Here is a 20796-nt window from a genome sequence, read left to right on the forward strand (position 1 = left end):
ATCCTCAGCTACTCCAAAGTCCTTTTTCTTATCGATACCAACTTCATTCTTAATCTTCTACAAAAATGAGTTTTTATTTTGTGCTTCTATAATTCGATCTCTAAGAGTAGGTCGAATTATTAAAGCTGCTAGACGAGCAGTGACTTGTCCTGGTGTGGTAACCACTTCGATCTGCAACTTTTCCAAATCCTTGACTAACTCCACTTGAGAGGTGGGTAGTGACGTCAATTGTCTCATTGATTTTCTACTTAGAGCGTCGGTCACAACATTAGTCTTACCCGGATGGTAGTGAATAGTGCAGTCGTAATCGTTCACCAATTCCAACCATCGTCTTTATCGCATATTCAATTCCTTCTGTGTAAAGAAATACTTGAGACTTTTGTGATCTGTGTAGATATCACACTTCCGTCCATACAAGTAGTGTCGCCATATCTTCAAAGCATGTACTACCGCTGCAAGTTCTAAATTATGCGTCGGGTAGTTCTGCTCATGTTTCTTCAATTGTCTTGAAGCATAGGCTATCACTTTTCCATTCTGCATTAGTACACATCCCAATCCTTGCTGTATATAACAAACCCTTACGTACCTTCAGGTATTGTTAATACAGGTGCTGATATCAATTTCTGCTTAAGTTCTTGGAAACTTTGTTCGCATTTTTTCGTCCATTGGAATTTTACTCCCTTCCTTGTAAGCTGCGTCATTGGTCCAGCTATTTTGGAGAATCCTTCTATGAATCTCTTATAATATCCAGTCAATCCTAGAAAATTCCGTACTTCGCCAGCATTTGTTGGTGCTTTCTAGTTGGTTACTGCTTCTACTTTTGCTGGATCTACTTCAATCCCTTGGGCAGTAACTACATGTCCAAGAAATCCAACTCGTTCAAGCCAAAACTCGTACTTCTTGAATTTGGCATACAGTTTCTCCTTGTGTAATACCTCTAAGGCTATTCTCAAGTGCTCTTCATGTTGCTCCTTACTCTTGGAATATATCAGAATGTCATCGATGAAGACTATGACAAACTTATCCAAGTATTGATGAAACACTCGATTTATTAGGTCCATGAACACTGCAGGTGCATTGGTTAGCCCAAACGGTATCACCGTAAACTCGTAGTGTCCATATCGAGTTCTAAAAGTTGTTTTAGGTATATCCTTTGTCTCTACTTTTAGTTGATGGTATCCCGATCGTAAGTCGATCTTGGAAAATACCTTAGCTCCTTTCAGTTGATCTAACAGATCCTTGATCCTCGGCAGTGGGTACTTATTCTTGATGGTTAATCGATTTATCTCCCTATAATCGATGCACATCCTCATGCTTCCATCTTTCTTCTTTACAAACAACACCGGCATATCCCATGGAGATACGCTTGGTCATATGAAGCCCATATCTAGGAGTTCTTGCAACTGCTTCTTTACTTCTTGTAGTTCTTTTGGGGCCATTCGGTGTGGGGTCTTAGATACTGGTGCCGCCCTGGGAATTAGGTCTATGGTGAATTCCACTTGCCTATCTGGTGGAATACCAGATAGATCTTCTGAAAACACATCTACGAATTCCCGTACTATTGGTATGTCTTCAACATTTATCGTCTCTTGTTTCCCTCCTGAGATGTTTTCTAAATATCCTTGACATGTTTCTTTTCTCAACATCTTCTCAGCTTGAAAAGCCGATACTAGTCGAATAAGGGGTTTCGTCTTCATTCCAGGGAACGAAAATGGTTCCTCTCCTGGTTTCTGAAATGATACTTCCATTTCCTTACATCGGATGGTGGCGTAAATACAACCTAACCAATCCATGCCTAGTATTACATCAAAATCCTTCATTTCTATCATGTATAGGTTCGCTTCCATTGGTTTTTCTTCAATTTCGATACTTATTGACTTGGCTATTCTATCAGTATTCAAAGGGTTGCCCGAAGGAATACTAACTTCTAATGGACCTTCCGACTTATCACAGGTAATACTAGATTTAGCCATAAAAGTTGTTGAAGCAAATGAGTGTGTAGCTCCTGAATCAAACAATACATAAACAGGTGTATTGGCTATCAGTAGAGTACCTGCTATGACATTAGAGATTTCCTCTGCATCCTGTTGAGTCAATGCAAAAACTCGTGCTTTCCCTTTCTGGTTCTGGTCGCTGTTATCATCCTTCTTCTGGGTATGTGTGGGATAATCCCTAATGATATGTCCTGGCTTGAAACATCGGAAACAGACATTTTTCCCTTGTAAGCACTCGCTACGATGTGTCCTTCCACACTTAGAACAAGGCGCAATAACCGGCACAATAATTTTGCTGGCATTGGCTCCGCCATTAGCTTTCTTGTTCTGCCACTTGCCTTTTCCCTTGTCCTGGCCATTCCATTTCCTCTTTCCCATATTACCATTGTCCGGTTGATTGAACAGTTGACCATGTTGTTCAGCACTAGTTTTCTGGTACCAAATAGCATGAGCTCTTTCCAGCATTTCACGGTATGCGGTGAAGCGATGGGACATAAGTATCATGCTTATATCCGAGTTCAACCCTTGTTTAAACTTTCGTACCTTTTTATCTTCCGTATCCACCAGATGTGGAGCATACCTTGAAAGTTGATCAAACTTCCTCTCATACTCAGTCAGGGACATAGTCTTTTGCTTGAGTTGGAGGAATTCACTTTCTTTGTGATCCCTCAAGGACTGGGGAAAGTACTTGTCCATTACTTCCCCTTTGAATTGCTCCCAAGTCAATTCTGCTTGTTGCTCAAGGGTCTTTGTTCTTGACATTAAGTCCCACTAGTGACTTGCATCACCGGAGAACATGAACTCAGCACACTAGACTTTCTAAGCGTCCGTGCACCCTACCAATCGGAATATACGCTCCAACTTGCGAAGCCACTCCTCGCCTGCAAGTGGATCAGCTGCTTCGTTGAAGGTAGGGAGCTTGTGCCTTCGAAATTGCTCGACCACTGAAGCATGGTTTGGAACATTAGGAGCTAGTGGTAGGGGTTGAGCTTGGTTCGGGTTTTGCCTGCCTAGGTCTTGAACCGCTCGGAGGAGGTCTCTTAGCAAGTTTTGGTTTGCTCGGGCCATTTCCTTTAGACAAAATATATGGTTCTTATTAGTTTCATTCTTCGAAAACTAAAGCAAAGAAGATAGTATTTTATTTCTTGACATAAGGGAAGCTATTACAAGGATTTAAATCTAATCCCTATAAGTTCTACGGATCTTCTTTGGTGGAGCTTCATCTTCGGAGAAGTCTTCCGCCTCAGTTCCGGACTCTATGTCCATCTCAACCTGTGGCTCAGGCTCAAGATCATTCTCTAAATCATCCTCGAGTTCTTCTTCAGGATCTTCTTCCTCAGCTAAAGGTTCCTCCTCAGGCTCCTCATAGATTACATCATCCCACAAATCAATCAGGGCATGGCAATACCTCTCAAACTCGAACAGGTTTAGGTTGCCTTCTAACATTTCATCTCTAACCGTGACTCCCATATCTCCCCATTGAGGTGGGAGGGAGTGTGTGAGGTTATTTATGGCCTCGATATGCGTGATCTCCATTCCAGCATTAACCGTCGTCATGCATCTCTCATAGATGTCATACACATTTCGCTAAGCGGTCGGGTCGGATCAGTTACATAGTTTTCATAGGAATGAATAGCAATTCTACGGTCCAATGTTTCTCTATATGTCCTAGCCTTTCTACGAGCCATATCTGTTGCATTTTCACATACATTATACTTTTTCTTTGCTTAAAGAAAACATGCAAATATTTAAACTTTCATATCATGCAATTCCCTTTAAACCCTTAGCTTTTGCCCAAGTCCATTACATATCTTTAAATAACACATCTCTAAATCATTTCAAAGCATCATAACATAAATATAATCATTAACTTTAAACATGAACATACTTGGGCCATAGGATGAGATTGATGGATGGATGCACGATGCCATGGAATACATTAAACTTTTCATTTTCCTTTTGTTTTTAAAAAAAAAATACTTGGTCTACAGAACCGGCTAAACCGTTTTTTTTCAAAAAAACATACTTGATCTACAGAACCGATTAAACCTTGCTCTGATACCACGCTGTAACGTCCCGACCCCTAGTGGACCGGAACGCTACTTACTTTACTTAACTTAACCGGTGGTTTAGTAACAAGTGTATACGTTTTAGCGCAAGCTTACATCTTTGGATAATAATTTAAATAACAATACTTCAAATACTTTAAACAAACACTGAATCATTTTTCAAACAACAAAATGTAATTTATTTGAAGGAAACATAACTTGTTCTCGCATTCTGCGTTATTCAAAACTTTAAAGAAATAACATTGGAAAACATTTCATAAAAATAAATTCAAATCACTTATTCACCGGATTTCCATGGGCTCGTTGCATCACTCTCCATTTTCTCTTCCATCCATGCCAGAGGTAGAATTCCTTCAATCTATAGAGATGGGATTAAACCCGTGAGTTGAAAAACTCAATAGGTGTCATAGGTGCATTCGTGATCAAGCTATACATTTCAAAACATTAACTTTATAATTTTTCATACATGCCGTACCCGGAGGCACCATTTGACATGAAAGGGTATGCCGTACCCGAGGGCACCATTTGACATACGGACATTTCTTCAACATAGAGGGGTATGCGGTACCGGAGTACTATTTAACATACAACCATTAACATAGAGGGATATGCCGTACCGGAGTACCATTTGACATACAAACATTAACATGAATCGAAACTTATAACTTAGCACGATTAAACACATTGCATCTCTACCTACTCTGATTAATGCTTTTGAAACTTTGAAAACTTGGATTGAAAACTTCGATGAAACTTGGACGTTGAAAGAAATGCACTCCTTGGATGTTTGAAAACCGTTGAGAATTGACGCTTGAAAACACTTCTTAAACTTCTAGAAAAAATAGTTTTCCTCCCTCTCTTCTTCTCTCTTGGAAACTCTTTCTTTAGTATGTAAAAGCTCTTGCTTTTGGTGTGAGAAAAAATAAGTGAAATGAGGTCTCTATTTATAGGTAAATATCCCATAACTTAAAGCAAATAAAGGGTAAAATTTCATTTTAAAGAGAAAATAGGGGTGCCATTTAAGTTTGAGGTTAAATGCTTCAATTTAGTGGAGTTTTTATTGCCAAAAACGTGGGTGGCCCTTTGAGAAAATAATTGATAAAAATAAATATTTAAATTCTAGAGAAAAACGAGAATTTTTCATTTCAGGCAGTTTTGGTCGACCGGTTGTAGTTCGGTTGACACTATACAGCTTTCAGTATTTCTATCATAACTTCTTCTCCTGATATCCGATTGAGTTAATTCAAAGTGCGTTGGAAAGCTAACTCAAAGAGCTACAACTTTTATTTAGATATCATTTTTCAAATCGAATGTTTCCTATGTCGAAAATGGGTCTCAAATGAGACTAAAAATCTGGAGTATACTTTAGTCATCCAATATTCACGTCTTAGTGCCACTAAGATGTCTAGAATTATTTGGGGTTCTACAGATCTTCTGTCTTCTATTGATCATGTCCAATTAGCATTAATGAATACTTCTACTTCATTCTTTCCATCTTTCTTAAAAAACAATCATTTTCTAAGAAAACTCTTTAAGGTATTTTAGAATCTTATATACTGCCTCCAGATGAGCTTCCTTTGGCGAATGCATATGTTGACTTACCATGCTAACTGCAAATACAATGTTAGGTCTAGTGTGTAATAGGTAGATGTCTTTCTCAACAAATTTTCCACTGTCATCTATTTTTCTACCAGGACTGTAGGAGTTTCACTTGGCTTGCATCCAAGCATACCAGTTTCAGTTAGCAAGTCCATAACATATTTTCGTTGTGAAACACTAATGCCCCTTTTTGATCTCGCTACTTCCATCCTAAGAAAATATCTCATTGGTCCCAAATCTTTCACTTCAAATTCAGTGCCTAAACTTCTTTTTAGTCTTGAAGCCTTCCCATCTCAATTGTATTGTCTTCAGTAAGGATTATATCATCCATGTATACGATTAGAATAGCTTTTGTCCCATCTTCAAATCATTTAAAAAACATGGTGTGATCTGACTGTGCTTGGTGATATCCTTGATTTCTTAATACTCTTGCAAATCTACCAAACCATGCTCGAGGTGACTGTTTGAACCCATATAGTGATTTTTTTCAATTTACATACCCTGTTGTCTCCATTCTCTGTACAAAAACCAGGAGGTAGTGTCATGAATATTTCATCCAACTTACCTTCAAGAATGCATCTTTTATGTCAAGTGTTGGAGTGGTCAATCTAAATTTGCTGCTAGAGATAAGAGTACTCGAATTGTATTCAACTTTGCTAAAGGTGCAAACGTTTATGTATAATCTATGACATAGGTCTGAGTATACCCACCCCTTGCAACCAGACAAGCTTTGTACCTTTCAGTTGTCCCATCTGCTTTGTATTTCACATTAAACACCCATTTGCACCCTACAGGTTTCTTTCCTTTTGGTAGTTCCATCACATCCTATGTTTCATTTTCCTCTAAGGCCCTCATTTCTTCCATCGCAGCTTCTCTCCACTTGGGAATTTCTAAGGCTTTCTGAATTTTTTTAGAATTTCTGCACTGTCAAGGTTAGAAACAAAAGTTCAAAATCTTGGAGATCAGGCTTTATAAGCTATGAATTTAGATATAGGGTCCATGGTGCATGATCGAGTTTGTTTCCTGAGAGCAATAAACTAGTTAATGTAAGAGGTTTCAGAGACGATTTCCTAGAACATCTGGATCTATTATCAGTTTTGACTCTTTTTGTACCTCGAGTGTGAGGTCTCCCTTATACTTTGACTTTGGCTTTCTTGAGTAAACTAACATCTCCTTATCACGTTGTTCTTTTGCAGCTCCCCTTGATTCAAATTGTCTTCTTTAGGGGATTCAGTAGGACAAGGTGTTTTAGTAGGTTCAGTGGTTGCGAAGGATTCAGATGGAGAGAGTAATTTCCAAGAATGGATCTTCACTTGATTTCTTTCCTTGAAGAGAAGGTTTTTGGAAGTAAGGAGTTTCTTCGAAAAATGTGACGTCATAGCTGATGAATACTTTTTTTTTGTGGTGGGATCATTTATAGCCCTTCTGTGTGGGTGAATAACCAATGAATGCACACTTAAGTGCACGAGGTGATGAGAGTTGATATGGACAAATGTTGTACACCCAAACACTCTTAAAGGTATGCTTGAGTTCAGACGAGAGTTATGGAAGAATTTCTGGAATCTTTGTAGGGGAGATTCGAGGTTGAGAATAAGACTTGGCATTCGGTTTATAAGATAAGTTGATGTTAAAATGGCGTCCTCTCAAAATTTTGCAGGCGTGTTTGTAGTGATCATTAGGACATGGGCAACCTCAAGTGTCTATTTTTTCGTTCAGCGATCCCATTTTGTTGAGGGGTATCGACGCAAGAACTTTGGTGTATTATCCCATTTTCTTGAAGATAGTTTTTTAGGGTATTGTTGAAATATTCTGTGCCGTTATCAGTGCACAGAATTTGAATTATTGTTTGAAGTTGGGCTTCTACCATCGAGTGGAAATTTATAAACACCGGCCAGACTTCAATTTTCTCTTTTAACATATAGACCCCGCAAATTCGTGTATGGCCGTCGATAAACGTGACAAACTATTTTGTGTGGGTGCGATTAGGGATTCATGAAGGTCTCCACACATCACTGTGAATCATCGTAAATAATTTGGATGATTATGTAGATTTCGTGAATGAGGAGCGAAGATGTTTTGCAAGTTCACACATTTCACATTAAATCTCAAAAGAACTTTTATTCAAGAATATTGAAGGGAATACATGACTTTAAATATTGAAAATTTGGATGCCCCATTCTATAATGCCATAAAAAATGTCACTATTCGAAGGAACAAAATGCAGAATCACAACTAGCAAATCACATTCGTCTCGTCGAAGTAGTAAAGTCCCTTACATTCTTTAGCACTGTCAATTGTCTTCCTTGATAATAGATCATGAAAGACATGGTGAGAAGGGAAAAAATTGGCAGAAGAATTTGAGTCTTTTGTTAATTGATGACTAATGTATAATAAGCTGCAGGACAGGTTTGGAACATGAAGAACATTGTTTAAAGTAATTGAATTAGAGATGCGAATACTCCCTTTTCGAGCTACTGGAGAGAGTGGGCATCTGCAATTTTGATTTTGAGGTTCCCAACATAAGGTGAATATGTGAAAAATAGATAGTGGGAATCCGTCATATGGTCGAACGTGCCTGAGTCAATAATCCATGGTATTCGGGAAAAGGATGTGGTAGTATTAAGAGCTCTTAAGAAATTATCTCTGTGGGCTAATGAACTTGCCGAACCAGATGTTTGGAAATCGGAGAACATTTTATAGAGTTGTTCTAGCTGTCTGGGATTGAATGCACCCTTTGAAGTAGAGGTTTTTATCTCAATGGAATTGACTGCAAATTGATAGGCCTTATTTTTGGAGTTCTATCTGAGCTTTCAGTCTGTTGGTTTTCCATGTATATCCCAACACGTATTTTCATCATGTCTAGGCTTAAGACAATGATCACACAATGGGCGTCCCTTTCGTTTTTTGGACCCGATCCAATTTTGATTAGTCATCTAAAATTCTGGGTTGATCCGTTAGGCCCAACTGCCTTAGGCCCATTTAAATAAGTCTTTTTAGCAATGGTTGCATTCCCATGTGACCAAACTCCATTAGACCCATGTATAGGCCCAATTCCGTGTAAATTTGTTGGCCCAATATTAACAAGAGGGCCAATATATCACTCCTAGCTAGCCTAGTCTCCTTCAATATTACAAGTCGCTAGCACTCCTCTCATCTGACTTCGACGAATACTTCACGTGGCTATGGCAATGGTCAATGACCCAGTATCCTCCCTTCCACATAGTCCAGCTCTCAACTCAACCCTGCCAAAAATTCGTAAACTCGTTCGTTTTCCAACCTTTTTTGTACCGAGCACTATCTTTGGGGCAATCCCATTCCTCCTCAACACACAAATCCAATTCTTGCCACAAATTTGTCATTTCCATGTAGTAATCTGTCACCTCTCTCTCCTTGCTTCAATTGCCAGAGCTTGGTTTTAATTTCAAAAATTTGAGATGTCTTTAGCGTTGGAGTACATCTCACGGGTTGCCTCCCATATATCTCAAGTTGTTGGCATGAAGAGGTAGGTTTTACCAATTGAAGGCTTCATTAAGTTCACAAGCCATGCCATAACCATGGAATTTTCGGACTTCCATCTCTTTTGAAGATTCACATATGCTGGTTGCTTCACATCGTCGGTAAGATATCCGATTTTTCCTTTTCCTTCGACAATAAATTTAATTGACTGTGCCCATTCCCTGTAGTTTCGTCCATTCAGTTTTTCCACCGAGAGTTGGAAGGAAGAATTATCCATTCCAAATGAACTCGAGGTTGGAGCAAGTTTTGCATCATTTGTAATAAGTTCGGAATTTGCAGAATTTTGGTTGGTGTTTTCCACCATATGGAATGAATGAGAAAAATATGTATTCTATATTTCTCGATGATAGTACAAGTCTCTTGTTGCTCAATATATGGTACAACAGATGATGACGGGAAGGAATGTAATCTCTTAAATAAATAAAATTATTCCTAACTAAACATAATATACAAAATATTCAAGTAACCCATAATTTCGAGATTTCTTCACAAGTACTCTAAACACTACTTCCATGTGCACTTCTCTAGGATCATTCACGAATTCACTTATCATCTCAAGGCAGATTTTTGGATAGGAAACTATCCTTAAGGCAGATTTAAAGGAATTTTCTTGTTCACTCGTAGCTCTTTTCACTGAGTGTTTGCCTTTGTACTCCTTGTCTTTCAGGGAGAGGTAGTGTGTACATTGCTGGGGTGGGGAGTGTAACATGCTGCATATTAGAAAGGACATTGTTTGTCTCATTCTGCATCATGCAAACATAACATACATAAACAGAACCAAGACTATGGAGAATCTGCATTTCAAAAGGTATAAATAAAGTGTTGCAGTCTTAAAGATTGTCTGTGAGGAAAAGGGAGTGGTAAATTAGTACTGGAGCAATTTTTCCAAAATGAATAACTTGTCACACTTTTTAACGTTGCACTTACATATGCGTATGATTGTTTGAACTTTCCATTTACAGACGGGAAGCAGGGCCAAAATCCTTTGATGGCATTTGGGCCGCAAACTATTATCCTACGGTAAGGAGAAGAGCACCTGCATATTTTCTTGGAGTCAGTAGTTGAACACAGTTTAATTACCATATACTGCCTAGAATTGCACGTGCACGCTAATGCTGGAATTCAAATGTGGTTTTTCTTATTTTATTCTTCCTGCTTCTTAATGAATTTTATATATTAAAATGCCACTTTGAGCAAAATCTTTTGAGTAGCAGGTTAGTCTTGCGGAATTACTTTCTAAAGCATCCTCTTGTTGTTTTATACATCTTTGCTGTGTTTTACATTCTTTTTTTTCGTTAATTATCAATTTTAATTCTTTCTAAATTACATTTTCGGAAGCCTTTTCAATGATTCAGCATATGTGGTCAAGTATGACAAGTCATGCTAGCAGAAATAAATAACAATATACTAATCTGTGAAGCCCACTTGTTGCATGCTTATGATGGAATATGATGATTGAATAATTACAAGATCCTTGGTACCCTTTTATGAGACCTGGTTGACGTCTTTCCCCTGTTTAACTTGTCAGCCTTTTCCACCTGCTTTGTACAACTTGCTGGAGCAATCTTTACCTTTCTATAACATGCTTAGGCGCCATGTGAAGCAGAGTGGTATAATATCCCTCCAGCCTACACTTCCAGTTCCTGCCAATGAGAAGTTGCTTATTTGGGTTGGTAATGGGATTGTGCCCCGTGAAAGTGCAAAGGTGCTTTTCTATAAATGTAGAGAATCACATAGGTAGAAGCTCTCAATGTCATACTTTAATGTACCAGAAAGGTTTAAATGTTTTTTGGTTTTGTTATTGAACATTATAGATTTCCGTTCTAGACTTTGTTGTCCAAGGTGGCGATGCAGTTTGGGAAGGGCTTCAAGTTTATAATGGGAAGATATTTAAATTAGAGGAGCATTTAGATCGGTAAGTGAAAGGGATTAAAGAGAAGTTATAATACTTCATTCTTGAATTACTTGACATTATTGAACTTGTTCAATATATTAGTAGTATTATGATGAGTAGTATTATCTTACGAATAGGAAAACATTGTCAAATTATCTTCTTCATTGTCTGCTAATAGTTGGTTGTGTGCCATTTTAAAAGTTAATTTTTTATTGTGTTTTTTCTACATGTCAGTAAATTTAATAAGCTAATAAAAACTACTTTTCTGACAATCTCCTCCTATAACTGATTTTCTCAACCTGAGTGAACTAAGGGAAAAGCTTCGTTAACAAAATTGGGGTGGTGATGGTCTACAAAAATCAGACTTGGAAACTGATTTAGCCCTCATTTGGCCCCCATTTTGTAGAAATGAAAATGGGTGGAATAGTGTTTTTTTTTTTTTTTTAAATGAGTGGTTGAAAAAGAAGAAAAAAATTTCGATTTACGTGTAATATTATTTTATAGAAGATTGTGTGATTGAAAATAGAAGAGAAAAAAATGAATGTAATGGAATGAAAATTGATGGGGCCAAGCGGGGGCTTATATTGTATGAGTGATGATCATGCTCACATTTGAAATGACTATGGGGAAGAATGTGATTTACTTGACCAGTTGACATCAGAATGTGTTCCTACTTCATTTTTCTTCACTTCTCTCGTCAATGAAGCACAGAATATCAGGAGAAAATGTTCCTGAATTCATGATGTCTGTGTAGGAACTTTCTCATTTGACTTATAAAATATACATGCGCACACATGTAGCCCCTGTTTGTTTGGATAAAAATTAGACTTTTAGTAGATTTTTGATAAAAGCTGGTGAAATGTGTGGTTGAAAAGTTGATAAATATTGTAGGTCCCTTGAAATTTGCAATTGAAAATGAGTTTGGAGAAAAATGAGTTCTAAGAAGTGGGGGGTCAAACAGGTGGCATAGTTTTGAAACTACACACAAGCATATGTATTTATACATATTTAATGAACTAGTTCTTATTTCCAGGTTGTTTGACTCAGCAGAAGCTCTAGCCTTTAGCAATGTACCAACTCGTGAACAGGTGACGGTGGTTTTATACACGTACAAAATAGTAACTTGTTGATGCAAACAGTTTATTTAATTATTGAACTGTTCTTTGTGCCTATCATTGGAGCCTGGTAGTCTTTGTTTTTACTTATCACTAAGACTTTCAAGTTGCAGGTGAAGGATGCCATATTTGAAACTCTAATAAGGAATGGGATGTTTGATGAGGCACACATTAGACTCACTCTGACACGTGGAAAGAAGGTAGGCAGATGTTATTCTTATTTGGTTCCTCCCTTGTAGGGTAGGCAAACTTTGAAATTGTAATGTAGCTTGGGGTTGCTTTTACATAAGTGCACATGCATGAAGAAAATCGTTAACTGAATGGTAAATTCTGAAGAAGCTTTAGCCATATTTAGATCCAGATGAAAGTATAGAATACCGAGAACTCTCCGAATAAATTGATGGGCTTTATGTTCCTCTTAAAATGCCCCCAACAAGGCCCTTTGCTTATGATTATACGCTCACTGTAATTCCTCCTCAGTTTTCTTTATGGTTATGGTGCAAGTTCTAATTTGGGAGGGCCAAGCCAACATTTTCCTCTGCATCTAAATAATTAGCAACATGTAAGGAATCCTTCCTACATGCCTTCCCTTGATCATAAAAGAAAATTTGGTATAATATACCACGTTACCTGGACTGAGACATGCTAATGAATTATACATAGCTTAATATTAAGCCCTTGGATGGGTGATATGCAAAAGGAGACAACTGATCATGTTCCGTCTGGTTTCTACTCCCCTTCCCACAAAGAAACAAATAAAAAAAGAAAGAAAGGTATTCATATATTTAAATTAAGCAGTTGGTGATCTTGTGGCTGGACTGATGGGAAAATAAAAGAGAAATGTCTTGTGGCCTGATACCCCCACAATATCACTGACAATTCAGTGTTCAGTACTTAGATATTGCTAGTCACAACAAAACCACCACAAACTAAGCCTTATTCTTGTACTTAAATATTGGCATAGCATGGAATAATATATCATAATATTGAACTGCTAGTACTTCATTTTGATACCAACCATGTTCGAACACATTAGGTAAAATAATAAAGGTTAGTGATGATTGACTTCTGATTATGGGCAATACTGCAGTAAAATCAGGTTATTAAAGAACGATAACATAGTGAAATGAACTGGAAGTTTTGGAAATCAGGGAAAGCGGGTGGTAAGGAGATTACAGGTTTCCTGATACTTTTAATAGCCAAAGGAGTGCATTTTTGTATTTAATTCTTTTTTATGTTCTATGGCATATATTCCAATGTAACTTTCCCTGCTTCTACAACATGAACCTCCTGTTCCTCGGATGAAAGTTTCCAAAAATATTACTTGGGACTAACTTGGGTATTCCACATTTCTCCTGTACTAGTCTAGAATTATTCCATTGGTTTATGCTTTTAGTCATCCTATTTTCTGGTTTTCCAGGTAACTTCTGGAATGAGCCCATCATTAAACCTTTATGGATGTACATTAATCGGTAAGATATATGTGTAGTGCTTATTCCCTTACATAATTAGCATTGGCTGTGGCATAAACTATGTCTCACGTTTAGGTTATATGGCACTTCTGCCCCAATGACCTGCTTTTTGAATCTTGGGTTGTGCTGTGGGCATTTGCTCCCCTATTCTCCTTCTCATTTCCAAAGGATCATGTATAAAGTCTCTGATGAACCTTTTACATAGAACAATTGCATAAACAACCAATTGAGACTAAAAACCATGCTCCATGTTTTATGTCAACTGGAAAATATAAGCTCTACTTTTAATATGACTTTTTATTAATTTCCTTCGCTTCCTCCTTAACCAATTCTCATGATAAAATTTTGGTGTAATATAAATTTGTAAGCTAAAAAGACCCCGATCACTATCAAAAGAATTTACAAAGGCTGCCCAATATTTTCAGTGGGAGACGAGAAATAACTTCCTCGGACCTTTCTGTACAGCCCCAGTTCGTCAAGTTCTCGTTTTTCAAATTAGATGGAACTTTGCTGAAAAGAGTTTATTGGTCTAATGAAAGCCTGTCTCAAGTTAAGGATGCAATGATGAGAACTCTGTCCCCAGGAAATGACTAAGCTATCTAGACTTTTTAAGTATTAGTTTTTTCTTTTGCAAAAACATAGAAGGGTTCTGCTCTGCTCTTATGAGACGCACAATAATTAAGGGTTCCCCAGGTAAAATTTGCTTGAAGAATTATTTTATTTTTGGGATCCATGAGTTATAGAACATGATTTTTTTTAAAGCACATTTCGGTCAATGAAGGGAGCAAGTTGCCCATAGTCATTTCACATTCCAAAACCTTTGTTTTTCACTTTTTCTGGTGCTGCTATCCTTGCAAAGAACAAACTTTTGTACTCTGTGAAAAAATTACGTTTGTATTTTGGTAAATATAGGCCTAGTTTTTATTTGTACCTTCGCAGTGCTTGCTGAATGGAATCCCCCAATCTATGAGAATGAGAAGGGTATAACGTTGGTTACAGCAACCACATGCCGTAATTCACCAAATGTAAGGCTCTTTATTTGTATTCTTTCATCTCTTCCTTTTGGATTCCACGATCTGCTTGAATTACTTCTCCGGATCCCGCTTTTCTTTTCTTTTATCTATTGTTCTAGATCTAACTTGGTCAACCTAAGATGCAAGATCTGACTGGTATGATACATTTAAAATAATCTCATACTGCCCAGATTGTTCATTTACAATTTATAACTAAAATATGTTGTGGCCCATCCGCCCTTAATGTGATTCAATTCTCAAGTTATTTTAATCTCATGTCTCATGCTCATAAAAATCACACAAATGAAGGTCTTCTGTTAACTACAGTTAATTGGTTGTACAAACTAAGCAGAAGTGCGTATTTCAATCAGTTCATTAAACTAGAAAATGTTTTACTTGATCGGATTGAGGTCATGAATTCAAGGATCATATAAATTTTCACATCATCAGAATTTTCCAATCTGTGTACACTGTCGTTGAAATTCATTCCTTATTCAATTATAATTCATAAATCTCTCTGGTAAACTTTATGCAATGTTGAGTTTTATAACCATGGAATCTAAAATTTTGTCTTGTTTTTGCAGAATTTGGATTCAAAAATTCACCACAACAACCTTCTTAACAATATCCTTGCGAAGGTATATTGGTTAATCTACCTGTAACTTGCTTAAGTAGAATCCTACTGTAATATTTTTATATTCTTAATTCTTTGTCATAGTTAGGGAGTTATATATAGTTTGACTCAAATAACTTTTGGAGTTGGTGCAGATAGAAGGGAATAATGCAAGTGCTGATGATGCTATCATGCTTGATAAAGATGGCTATGTGTCAGAAACAAATGCGACAAACATAGTAAGATCATTGATCATAACAAACATACAATCTCCTTGGTTTGCACTTCGTTATACCTAGGAAAGAGCTAGTAGCCTAGTACCGGGATGAGGTTTCATTGGATACATCCCAAGGAAGAATGTTGATGTGGTTTTCAGTCACTATATCCTAAGAAACATTGTTAATCAGACAATATTTAGTTCTTACTTGAGGTGTCATAGAAAGAGGTGGTATGGGGTGGGAGATTCATCTGGCACTGCTTGTCCCGATCTTTTTCTTTTGGAATTTTCATTTGACATTTTTTTCCCCCTTTGCTAGTAACTTGCATTTGGCAAAATAGAATTATCCCACTATCCGTGGACCATTTGGCAGTAGATAATCTGGCTCCAAATTATTGGCATTCCGCATCTTGTTATGGAAACCATCTATTGAGTGTTTAACAATTTTCTCTCCCTATGCTACAGTTTCTAGTGAAAAAGGGCCGTGTAGCAACACCTCATGCTGATTACTGTCTTCCTGGCATAACACGGGCAACAGTAAGCTTCATAATATACTCTTCCAAAATTTTCAATATGTATGGATGCAGTACTTAATTCGCTTGATTCTTTCTTCCCAGCTTTTTCATGAATCAAATAAGATTTATTTTCACTTATAAATATTGATAAAAGATGATTCTCGATGATTTCTAATTCTCCATTGGCAAGCTCAATAAGGAATACTGACTGTGATCTGTTTTTTTAATGTCTGTGTCTCTCTATAGCCTCATGCATGGAGGTTAAATATCCTGAAATGTTAGTTGTGTGAATGAATCTTCTAATTCAACTACAACAATTTGATTGGTTATAGGAAATATAAGAATTATTTTTCTCTTCTTCGATACCTGAAGACAACAATTTCAAATGATTAACTTCATCTGAATATTTTAGCAGATTTTATTTATTTTATTTTTTTGCAAAATCATTTTTTAATTGTCTTATTTGCATAGAGGCATGTTAATGCATGCGTAATTTTATATTATGCTTATTTGAAGATTATTTTGACAATTTACTGGCTCTTACATGCTTTATAAGCAAGACATATCTGTATTTGCAGGTCATGGACCTTGTAATAAAGGAAGGGTTGATTGTACAGGAGCAGCGTATCAGTTTATCAGAGTTCCATACGGCAGATGAGGTCTGTTTTGTTATTTGCCAAGATTTCTTCTGATATAGGATATTTCACACATATCCTCGAAAGATGTGGTTATTCCTGTGCTACGAGTCAGACACTTGACTCTTGATACCAAAGAAAAATATGAGGAGCAATATCAAAAGGGACCAAACTGTTGGCAAAATCCAGAGAATATCTTTCACTCTAAGATACACAAGGAATCAATCATATCTGGATGCTAACATTGTTGAGGAGTTTGTCGAAGTGTCCAATCTGTTCACGCCTGTTTATTCTTGAACATATTGAGTGATAATGCATGTGATTTTGTCTCTGTATGTGAGTCAGGCCGTTTACTTTCTTTCCCATAATTATTTTAAGAGAGATCTTGCTTTTTGTACCCAATATTTTTTGCCTCTAGGATTTAAGCCATTATCTTTGGCCTCTTCAAGAAAGAAAACAAACTCACTTTTTATGTTTTATGTGCAGAAGAATCAATTTAGTCTTGGTACTGTTACTTTACTAGTTCACGCAATCAATTTTTAATTACTTTATCTTCGATTGTCTGTAGGATTCTCTTGAACATTTCCTGATTATATATTTTAACAGGAAAAATAAGTTTTCTTGTCATCCTGTGATCGAAAGTCACACATAACATACTGTTCATGTGTTTGCATTTATTCTTTTCATTGCATATCCAAGGCAGTGGGATCCTAGTTGATTGTATGCCATTCGAAGTGGACACTTTGGTCGTTATAGCATGTATTACCACATTTCCGTTGCATGAGAAAGTAATGGATGGTTTCATTGCGCCCTTTTTTTCTCTTTTCTCATTGACTGTAGGGAATTGTGACATACATGTGTAATTCGTCAAAGTGGTCACTGATGATGCTTCTGGTAATACTCCTCTGTTTAACCATTTGATTAACTGTTTTCCTGCAGGTATGGACTGTAGGAACTATTGGAGAGCTCAGCCCAGTAAGTCATTATTAATATATTATGGTCTGATACTGATCATAAGTAGTTTATGGCTCAACAATTTGAGCCCAAATCATTGACTTAACTCTTTGACACACGGTTCATTCCCTTTATTTCTCCTTTTATTTACTTCACACGATTTCCAGATAAAATTGTCAAGACTAGATCTTTTTTGCTTGTTAAGATTTATGAGTTTCCTTGCTACTTTAGTCATAACTCCTATTATAATAAATTGTTACTACCAGAGAGCATGAAGGAAAGCAAAATCTTAAGGTTCTTTAAAAGGTGCTTCTTTAGATAAACTTCTTAAATTAATGTAGTTTGGTTGAACTGAGAACATGTATGGTCCACTCGATGGTTTTAAAATCTTTTGTTCCTTGGTTAAAATGATCATAAACATCATTTAAAATTTTTTTTAATGTTGACTTCAGGTGTGGTGATGTTTTTCTATTATTCTGAACTGTACTAGGTTGTTAAGATTGATGGTCACACAATAGGTGATGGCAGCGTGGGACCTGTGACTCGAAGATTGCGGAGTGCTTTAAAAAAGCTTACAGCAGAGTCAGGGGTGCCCCAAAACTTTCCCTTGAGACAGCCATATCTTCACAGGCTTTTAGTTTAATGGTCGTTGGTGGTGTGCTGTCTAAGCACCATTGTCCATTATTCTTGGGAAGCCGGGATAGAGGTCGAGGGCGACTGAAGAAAGAACGGATGGTATCTATTCTTGAGCTAAGTAGAAGGATTATATATGCATATGCAATCATTTATGTTTGAAGTTGTCTTTTGCAAATAGGGAATGCAGACTATTTTCCCTGCCCACCAACGCCCCCCCGCCCCCCATTCAAATATATAAAGTTTGTGAGTGAATGTTCTTGAATTATAATTTATAATTAGTATGAATGACAATTCATTATTAAATTTAGCTGTTGTTTGCTCACATGAGCTTGAATGGTAAAAAAGTTGCTCATTTATTATTGAGTGAAGTATTATGATGCACATACAATATGAATGAATCTATATTTGGCTAAATTTGGAAAATAGGCATGCATGCTCACTTATGAAGAAAAAACCATGAAATAATGAAAAGTAATCATCTTACTTACTACTAAATATGTAACTTAGTGAAATTTGATCCAATTATTGCATTCGAAATTAGTTTGAATAGTGAAAAAATTCAGAATGAAAATAAAAATTTTGAAATACTTGACGATTTTAATCATCTTATCTTGTATTAATATAGGCTACTATGATCGAAGAACGCATTTTACATTATCTCAATATTAGGAAAAAAATGAATCATAAAGCAATTAGGTTGAAACGTAGGCTTTTGACAAGGGTGCTGTCATATTAGCACCTTGTTGGCCTTTTTTTTTTTTAATGGAAACTCTCTAATACCCTGTTTGGTACACATTAAAAATGAGAATGGAAATATAGTCGTTACAGACCTTACATAAAAAATAGAAAATCTAATATGATGGATTAATGTGATGAATAACGGTCATATTTTTCATTTTAATGAGCAAATAATGAGAATCAAACGGGGCCTAAGTGTTATTTCTGTACTTATGGCATTGTTCGATGGCAACATAGTACGAGGTTAGTGGTTGTCTTCTATCCACTTTAAACTAGGCGTAGAGGGAGGCCCTAAGTCACCACAAATCCATTTAAAATTTCGAAGTTTTTTGTTTTTTTCCCTCTAATATTTATCAACCAGTGCAGAAAAATAAATAAATTTGTCCCTCACTGGCGCCGCCCCTAATTTAAACTGAAATGTGGAGGGTTTGTGTTGATGCTACTAGGGCTGTTTGAGTGATACCACATTGAATTGTGATGTTGTAATTCAGTTATTATATTGTCCTGAGTTTTATTACTTGGAATCATGGGGAGGTTGTGGATATCATCTGTAACATCCCGAAAATTTTAGAATAAAAACATATTTGTTTTATATGTTATATTTCAAACGTTGAGGGACTAAGATGTAATATATTTTAAATTCTTATATTTTGAGTCAAATAATTAAATTTGATAGAGTAAGTAAAATATATCGATACTGGGCTCATTAGGTAGCTTGTAATTAATTATGAATTTTAGACTTGAGAAAAAGTTAATTTGAACAAGTTATAGCCAAGATTTTATAGTTCTAAAGTTTTAAGCTTTATTGTTAGTGAAATTGGTAAGTAATATTATTTTAAATAATATGTATAACCACGTGTGCTTTAGATTAAGGATTAATTTGCTTAGTTTCCCTTATTAGTTAGCTAGGGAATGATTTGGAATCAGGCATAAGTAAACTATAATTTATGTGATTAAGTCCCATTGCAATCAAATTCTATTAAAGTTCTCCACTTTTGCTCTCAGTTTGACAAAAGAAAATAAACGTAAATTAAATAAGAGTTTTATTAGTTATATTGTTCGTTTGTATTAAAATAAATTAAGCCTTGTATCCTATGCAAGTAGGAGTCCAACTTATCTTAATGTGTGCATGCATGGATAATGGTAACTTAATTGGAAATAAATTAATTCAAGGGAATGTATTTTATATGTATTTTTTTTATAGTGTACCTTTTAAGATAATTAGCAAATTAAGATTATAATATTTTATTATATAATCACGTTAATCTTTATTTGCAAAACATGGAAAAATGTCTAATTCTGTTTTCTAATTGAAATCTATTATAACAAAGATAGTTTTCTTGATTAGCAAAAGGTTGTGTCTTTTAAGATAATTAGGAAAAGAATATAATATTTTAGTTATATAATCTTGATTATCTTTAATTTGAAAAATGATTAAACCACATCCAATTCTATTATCCCATCCACTATAACAAAATCATTTTTGGCTATTGATGTACACGTGCATCCTATCAAATCTGTTTAAGCTCACAGTAATCAAAATGTGTTCCTTTTTGTTTTGGCATGTGAATTGGTTGGGTTTTCATAAACCGTGATCTTGTATATAATATATGAAATGAGATTATAATTTTTTAAATTCAAATAAATTTGTTATAGAATTATTTTATGTGTGATTGACTTATCTTTAAGTTGAGAATATATCTAATCCAATCTTAATCAAATTTTTTGGTTTAAATCACAAAAGTGTTTATATAGCATGTGGATAAATATGGTTAGTATTTTAAAGAAAATCGTATATGGATAGAGTGATCAATAT

General features: G+C 36.0%; 1 protein-coding gene across 4 annotated transcripts in view; it reads left to right on the forward strand.

Annotated features, from left to right (window-relative positions):
- The window catches only part of LOC111384322 (branched-chain-amino-acid aminotransferase-like protein 1), a 47168-nt gene extending 28619 nt beyond the window's left edge, over positions 1–18549 (forward strand). For all 4 annotated transcript variants that reach the window (XM_023008588.1, XM_023008610.1, XM_023008595.1 and 1 more), the window contains 13 exons: positions 10141–10198; positions 10707–10883; positions 10993–11093; positions 12106–12160; positions 12301–12387; positions 13608–13659; positions 14599–14684; positions 15257–15310; positions 15441–15524; positions 15968–16039; positions 16596–16676; positions 17592–17627; positions 18097–18549. In XM_023008588.1, the coding sequence (XP_022864356.1) occupies positions 10141–10198; positions 10707–10883; positions 10993–11093; positions 12106–12160; positions 12301–12387; positions 13608–13659; positions 14599–14684; positions 15257–15310; positions 15441–15524; positions 15968–16039; positions 16596–16676; positions 17592–17627; positions 18097–18249 (1096 nt within the window). In that variant the 3' untranslated portion in view covers positions 18250–18549. The remainder of the gene's footprint in view (positions 1–10140; positions 10199–10706; positions 10884–10992; positions 11094–12105; positions 12161–12300; positions 12388–13607; positions 13660–14598; positions 14685–15256; positions 15311–15440; positions 15525–15967; positions 16040–16595; positions 16677–17591; positions 17628–18096) is intronic.
- Positions 18550–20796: the final 2247 nt, after the last annotated feature.

The sequence above is a fragment of the Olea europaea genome, chromosome 3, assembly GCF_002742605.1.
Source record: "Olea europaea var. sylvestris chromosome 3, O_europaea_v1, whole genome shotgun sequence".
NCBI lineage: Eukaryota > Viridiplantae > Streptophyta > Magnoliopsida > Lamiales > Oleaceae > Olea > Olea europaea.